General features: G+C 46.1%; 1 protein-coding gene across 1 annotated transcript in view; it reads left to right on the top strand.

The window, feature by feature from the left end:
- The first annotated feature begins 940 nt into the window (after positions 1–940).
- syn2a (synapsin IIa) overlaps positions 941–7,500 on the top strand; it is a 10,626-nt gene continuing 4,066 nt past the window's right edge. Inside the window, exons 1-5 of the mRNA XM_068729735.1 lie at positions 941–1,769; positions 6,799–6,856; positions 6,953–7,044; positions 7,178–7,334; positions 7,415–7,500. The exon at positions 7,415–7,500 is cut by the window's right edge and continues 4 nt beyond it. Coding sequence (XP_068585836.1) covers positions 1,429–1,769; positions 6,799–6,856; positions 6,953–7,044; positions 7,178–7,334; positions 7,415–7,500 — 734 coding nt within the window. The 5' untranslated portion in view covers positions 941–1,428. The remainder of the gene's footprint in view (positions 1,770–6,798; positions 6,857–6,952; positions 7,045–7,177; positions 7,335–7,414) is intronic.

The following is a 7,500-nucleotide window of genomic DNA, read 5'->3' as shown; positions in this document are numbered from 1 at the left end:
TTATGTTCCAACGTCCCAGCATTGGACCGCATATTGTTCATTTATTTAAAGTGTCCACAAGTTCAGCTGTTTCGCAGCTTATGCACCGTAGGTTTGAGTCTTTCCGTGCAAGTAGCCTGACGCTATATTTACCACATTTGATCTAATCACCTAATGTCCCGGCGGCGGCCTGCGCCTGTCACTGCACTCTAAATCTCCTGACGGCCGAGGGAGTTTGCTCAAAGATCAGCTTTTAACCGGCCCAGCAGAATTTCACCAGTGTGAGGGCACCTGTCAACTACAGCAGCTCCATGGTTGTTTGGTAGAAACATATATATTCATGCTGACGATTAAAGATTCCATCGCCTTAGTAATAAGATGCATAACTCCTCAGTTTTTCCCTTTAAGAGTCAATGTTTGTGCGTTTCAGATTTGCATGAACCGTGCAGCTCCTTGACCAGATGTGCAGTATGTAGGATTGACGTGCTATTGATGCATTTTCAAAATATCCATCTTTCACCGGAGACATGGAGCTCTGTGATGGTTTCATCACACAGCGTTAGTTCCTTCATATTCCTTGTATATTCCAATTAAATCATGAAACAGCAGCCTATTAATGCATCATAAGGAGGAGTACAGGGACAGTCTGTTTGCTTCATCATAAGGTTGTTTGGGGTTCAAAATTAGTAATGAACACTTTTTCAAAGATATCTGCTTTTCATCATATTTTTTTGTGAAGTGGCCGATAATATAGTAATACTAAATACTTTGTGCTGCTGAAGTAAAGTGTGTCTTGTTGGCAAATTGTAATTTGTAAAACTGTAAATGTAAGTGGCTCTATAAATCAATTAAAAGAGGATTTACTGCATGCTTCTGAGTCTCAGGGGACTGCTGCTGACGTCCTCTCATTCAACATTGCCCACTAGTCCAAACAGCCATTTTAGATTTCACGGCTGCGTTTCACACACAGAGAGACACTGTGCATGGACACAGGGCAGAAAAAAACCCCCAAAAACCCACATGGAACAGCGGGAGCCTGGAGGATGGCTATTATGATGTAGTGCTCTATACCCTCTTGCGCTTACATAGGAAACTCCTCTATTTTATATGCAGTGGTTCAAAGAAGCGTGACGCCTATGAGGCAGCAGGGAATGGGGGAGGGGTAGGCAAGGCAAGGCATGCACGGCAGTTAGAGTGGAGAAGAGGAGAGAACGAGATGAGGGAGGAGAGGCACGGCCTGAGCATCATTTGCAATGCTGGAGGAAAGCACAGGGAAGAGGGGATTGGTCGAGGGAGAGTGTCGCGTCACCGCCAGCGAGGGGGAGCTCTGAGGATGCTCGCTGGGAGTTTGCATTGAGAGCTCAGCCATTATCAGCTGCACACTGGGAACGGGGACTCCTCTGCAGAATCATTTCTCTTGTTGACTCTTCTCCCCTCTGAGCTGCAGCCATGAATTATTTGCGTCGGCGTCTCTCGGACAGCACGTTCATCTCCAACCTGCCCAACGGCTACATGACCGACCTCCAGAGGCCCGACGGCGCTCAGCCCGCTCCACCTGCCTCCACCACCCCTGCCAAGTCTCCTACAACTGGGCCCTCTCCCCCAGCCACTTCTCCTGCTCCAGAGAGGAAACCCCAGCCGTCTCAGTCCAGCGGAGCGGGCTTCTTCAGCTCCATCACCAACGTTGTAAAGCAGACGGCCGCCTCGGCGGGGCTGGTGGAGCAGACCCAAGTCACGACACCTAAGAAGTTCAAGATTCTCCTGGTGATTGACGAACCACAACAGGAGTGGTAAGACAATGTGTTGCTCTGCTCTGTCTCCTCGAATGCTTTCTGGGCCGTGCATCGTTCGTCTGCTCGTCCTTCGTGTTGATTTCTCTCCACGTGATGCCTTTGATGTAGCAGTGAGGTAAAGGGTTAAAGAACCACTGAAACAACATGCATCATGCGCCCTGCGGATGAGAACGGGCACCGCTGCTGTGGTTTGATGGTTCGGCATGCCAGTGTTACAGTAATACAACGAGGCAGCCAATGCTTGAGCAAACACGGTCCATTGATTCTCAGCGGTAATGACATTACACCAAGATGGATGCTTTTTATTGTCCTCTATTCTGTCTGTGTAGTAAGATGGGCTTTTCTGTGGCTTTGTTTTGTTCTACATATTGGAGAAATAGAAAGTAGGGTTTATTAAAAAATAAACTGCTACATTAATTAAAATAACTGATAATATTGTCATTCTAAAAAACAGATGTTCCACAGGTTGTGCATAAGTGGCAAATGTACATTATTTCTTGGGAGGCAGTCTAAGTACTGCAGTGCTTTCCCTCCATCGATGGGGCTTCCCCCCCCGCTCACGGATAGGAGGTCACATGACATGCCCCGCACTGACATGGGGATCGTAATTAACTGCGGCACGTGGCGCACAGGGCTTCCATTAGCTCGATCGCATAGAGTCAAATTAAATAGCATCATCCGCGTTGGTTATATTTCCCATCCAGCTGTGAGATGGGACCGTTGTGTCATTAATGTTAAGAGCGCAGGCTTTACGTTAAGGCATTTAAGCCGCTGCACTGACAGTTCATGTCCTGAGGGATCTTACTCAGAGGTAGCTTGAAACAAGCGACTCTGTCAGTCAGCTGTGGGTCAGATGTAAAGTGCTCTGAACGAGTATGCACACAGAGGAAACTTATTGATTTTTGAGATGGATATCTTTTGTCGAAAAGTACAGAATATGGTCATTCTATCCCCACACGATCAACACTTGTTTGCACAGCAATGTGTGCGCTGGAGCTGTGCGGCTGGATGCCCCACATAGTCACCCGGTCCTTCTATGTGACTGACATGTCCTCCTATTGTGTGGAATTTATGGACATTATTCTGCCTTTTTTTTAAAATAGTGCAATACCAATGAAACATATCACACAAGGGGGATAACTAGACTCAAACACACCGAAAACAAAAGAGCAAGCAGCGACAAGAAGAAGACAAAAAGGCATCATGTTTGACTACTTATTAAAGTACGCGTGTGTTTAGTGGTCGTGTGTTTTCGAGGATGTAAAGGGAAATGAGAGGAAAGTAAAACGGAGCTACAATGCGAGTCAGGGCAGAATTCTCTGTAGTTATTTATTTATAATCTATAATGCCTCACTACAGCACACAGAGACTACTTTCACGCGGCATGGAAATAAAATGTTAATAAAATCTTCATTTCCCTTCTTTAAGCGTTGATCAGAGTCTTTGGTAGTTTAGAATTGAAGTGAAATTAGCTAATGGGCCGTCACACGCAGGGCGTCATGTTGTACATCAAGGTTAATATGCCGCCTGTGTGTGACTGAATTAAGATACATACACGGCTGGATTCAGTCGGATCTTCTGAGGAGATTTCCCCCAAAACACGACAAATCACACAAATAGTGTAGGCTAGCGGCTTCGCTGAGTCAGGAGGCCTTGCAGCGTCCACTTATCCTGTTTATGTGTGCAGGACTAGTCGCGTACAGAACAGAACCGTCGGTCAATATTAATAAGATCAGACCCTCCTCTGCGGGATGGATGCCAGCCTTTTGCTTCACTCGTTCCACATTTGTTGTGAGCGGAAAAAGCAAGCGGCTTGTTGAGGAATAAGGATTGCAGTGCAGTTCTGGCAGAGGAGCGCATTGTAATCCATTACAGTAAAACCACGCCATTCACCGCAGGTCATTCCAGGTGAGACCATCGAGCAGGTTGGGCTGCGATGCAGTTGTTCACACTCCATTGTCCTTACTGTCGGTATTTAACCATATCTGATATGAAGCAGTGTGTCTGTAGTTGATGGAAAATGTCAAGTGACTTCCTGCGCTGACATTATGCTTTCTTGCTTCATGTGTGTAATACACATCCACTGAGGAGAGTCGGATGGAACGCCTCATTCAGAAGGACTTCCTCTGTCTGAGTGCTGCATCTATTTTTCATGATATCACCGAGTTGAGCGCGAGGCTTTTGGTTTGTTTTGGTTGCTGTCGTGCGACCTTTCACCCAGTGGTTGTAAGTCAGCAGGGCAGCACAAATCAACCTTAGTTTACTCGGTAGCGGTGTAGCTTATAGATGCGTACGTAGTGCGAAACAAACATCACGTGGACGATTCAGAGGAGAAAGCGCAGACGTGTCTGAAACGACACACGCTTTGTATTCAGGTCTCACAGAGGAGGGACGGAAACCACAACAAACACAGCTGCTGGCAAGCTATAAGAGGATGAAATGCCTCTTTATTATCATGCAGGTTTTTGCTAAACCTCTAATATCCTCTGTAGTGTTGGCACACCTTGAGTCTGAGACTCTGTATCTCATTTGGTGATGGGATGTTTTTTCTGCCCGCCCTCCGCAGATGGAAGCCAGAGTGATGAGCACCGGTGGCTCCGAGGCACGCAGAATGAAATCAGGGAAGAGTCCTCCAGACTAACTGCATCTGGCAGATGGCTCGGCCTTCAGCATCTACTTTTCAGTTCAAATGAGCCAAATCCCAGATGATATATAGACATAGATATAGATATTATCAAGGACATTACAATCAATTCTAGCTGTTTACCAGCTACCAGTAACAAATGAGGATCATCGAAGTGTCTGAGATGCTTTAATTAGTATTCAAGAAGAAGACTCTTAATGTCCTGCAGTCTTAGACTCAGCCATATGAAGAAAACATTAATTCCCGTATTTGAACAAGGACTTTGTTGTGTAACAGGTTGTGTTGAGGGGAATAGTTAACTGGAGGATAAAACGTGGGCTGATGAAATCATAAAGGTTTTTAGAGTCACAGCGCAGAGAGAGACAGAAGCCCTCCGTCATTCAGACAGCCTGTCTACCCGCTGGATGAAGCTGCCAGGCCTCTGGGGAGGTTGGCTTTGTGCCAGGAATCCTGCGCTATAAATTGCTCTTACGACAGGAGGAGCAGATGTTCCACCGTCGCACCTATCAGACTAATGGTCGACATGCACCGCTCTCTTATTCTCTCCATGAGGCCGCTCGACTTAAAGCAGGAACATTGGTTCCTTTTTTATCCAGTGTTCAAAATTAAAAACATAGAAAGGGGGGGGGGGGGGGGAGGGGGGGGGGGGATTCTCTTTTGTAGTGTGAGCTTAACCTTTTCTCAAACACTACTCACGTGTGAGAGTGAATGTCAAGCAGACATTAAAATTCAGCACGCTCTCCTAAGCGCTAGCCAAGCTCTCATCTGAATCATCTGAATTAAACAAAAATATCTCCCAGTAATAAGATGATTTTTGAATTTGAAGACCTTCAACCGTTAATGGAGTCGCTTCATTGTGTGTCTTGTCCATATTGGACTCACTCTTAAAATCACTAAAGAGGAACACGTTTGTTTTTTTTGTCTTGTTTGGTTTCTCGTCTCGTTTAATTCAAGTCAAGAGGACACATATTGATTCTTACAAAAGAATGATCCATAAACATCTCAGTGAGCAGGTAGGCTCAACGCCCACTGAGGCTAACTCCAGTGTTAAGGCCAGCATACGATATCATGGTAAAGACAGAAATATTGCTAACATCTAACAAAATGTACGAAAGCTCGATTTTAACCAGAGGAGCTTCCTGTCAAACACGAATGCATATTAATGCATAAGAACTGATGGCCTCCATGCTCAGCATGCAGAGTGATCAGACACAACACTCTGCATTCCCCACGCTGACAGAGATTACCATTTAGAATAAAGTCAGAGGCGTCCTTCGGTGTTTCTCCGTTTACAGGATGCATTGGATGCACAGAGCTGTTCCTCACAGGCTCGGCTTTTCATATTCCTCAGATACAGGAGCACTGATTCATATTCCAACGCTTGTTCTCCACCACAGCCAAATAGTTCCCTGTGCCCCAATTAGCCTGGGAATGAATTATTCAGCTTTAGCTCCGCACTAAATTGGCAGGGAGTGCAGGATACGTGACAGCGGGGCGATACGAACTGAGAGGAAGACGCAGTGAGAGCTCCACAGCAGGCCGTTGGAATGCATCGACACAGCCATGCTGAAACGTGGACATTCTGCAAATCCTGTTGTGTGAAAATGGGTTTCATAATATCCTTCATCACACCAATTCACACACACACACACACACACACACACACACACACACACACACACACACTGTTGCACTGCAGCAGATGGCTGTTAGTATATGAGCTTGAAGCTGTAAGAAGGAAACCAGAATCAACCCTGAAACTGAAGGAACGAGTTCTTTTTTTTGGGCCCCACATTAGTAAATTGATTCACTGTAGATCGCTCCGGTAGTTTCTACAGCTGAAGCTTATGTTGTCAGGTCCATCCCCAGAAAATAACACGAAGAAATCAAACTCCTCGTTAACACCGAACAAAATCGCTGTCTGGCTTCTGCAGCTTCCAAAGCCGAAGGATTTAAAAGAAGAAGGGCCCGCCTGCGCCATTTTTATTCAAGCCACAAAGACGAGAGACGTTTTAAAAAAGTGCTGAATCACGAGATCAAGTGAAGCCATTTTCTGAATAGGAATGTTACCTGTGTGTCATCCTTTGTTAGTGTGCAGTAATTGCACGTGTGTGTGTGTGTGTGTGTGTGTGTGTGTGTGTGTGTGTGTGTGTGTGTGTGTGTGTGTGTGTGTGTGCTGTCGACGGCTTGCCTTTAAAGATGACGCAGCCTGGAGAAGCGTTGTAATATTTTAACGCTACCAAGACGTGTTGGAGAGGCTGTGCATCAGCAGTTTGAAGAGTCTGCTCTGTACAGACACTCAACATGAACTCACATTCCAGGCTGTTGTCATCAGGAATCCTTATTCTTGTTCCCACGTTAAGTTGTTTCTGTTTGAACCAGGGCGAAGCTGTTCCGGGGAAAGAAGATACACGGAGACTACGACATCAAAGTGGAGCAGGTGCGTTCTGCCGAGCCAGTGTTCTCTGATTTAAATAAGCACTCGGCGCTCTAAGCACTCCGTCCTCACACACCTCTCCAATCATTAACTCCTCAGGCTGAATTCAATGAGATCAACGTTGTGGCTCACGCCAACGGGACCTGCAACGTTAACATGCAGGTCCTCAGGAACGCCACCAAGGTGATCAGGTGAGACACACACACACACACACACACACACTGAAGTCATCATAGTCTAATCATGCTGTGTGTCCTCATTGCTGTCATCACTTATCACAGTTTCTTGTTGTTGTTTTTCCTCTGCTCTGATTTCATTTTGCAGGTCCTTCAAGCCAGACTTTGTCCTCATTCGTCAGCATGCCTTCAGCATGACCCAGAATGAAGATTTTCGCAACCTGGTCATCGGCCTGCAGTACGGAGGAGTCCCGTGCATCAACTCGCTGGAGTCCATCTACAACCTGTGTGACAAGCCGTGGGCGGTAGGCACTCAGTAATGAATTGAGTCAATCAATTGCTCTGTAAATAAAAAGTTATGCATGACTTTTTTTTGTGTGTCCAGTTTGCTCAGCTGATCAACACGCACAGAAAGCTGGGCGCAGAGAAGTTCCCTCTGATTGAGCAGACGTTCTACCCAAACTACAAGGA

Source organism: Cebidichthys violaceus, unplaced genomic scaffold (genome assembly GCF_023349555.1).
Source record: "Cebidichthys violaceus isolate CVI_PGR_0920_01 unplaced genomic scaffold, fCebVio1.0.p SCAF_47, whole genome shotgun sequence".
In the NCBI taxonomy this organism is placed as follows: Eukaryota; Metazoa; Chordata; class Actinopteri; order Perciformes; family Stichaeidae; genus Cebidichthys; species Cebidichthys violaceus.
This window is presented reverse-complemented; position numbering and strand designations above follow the sequence as displayed.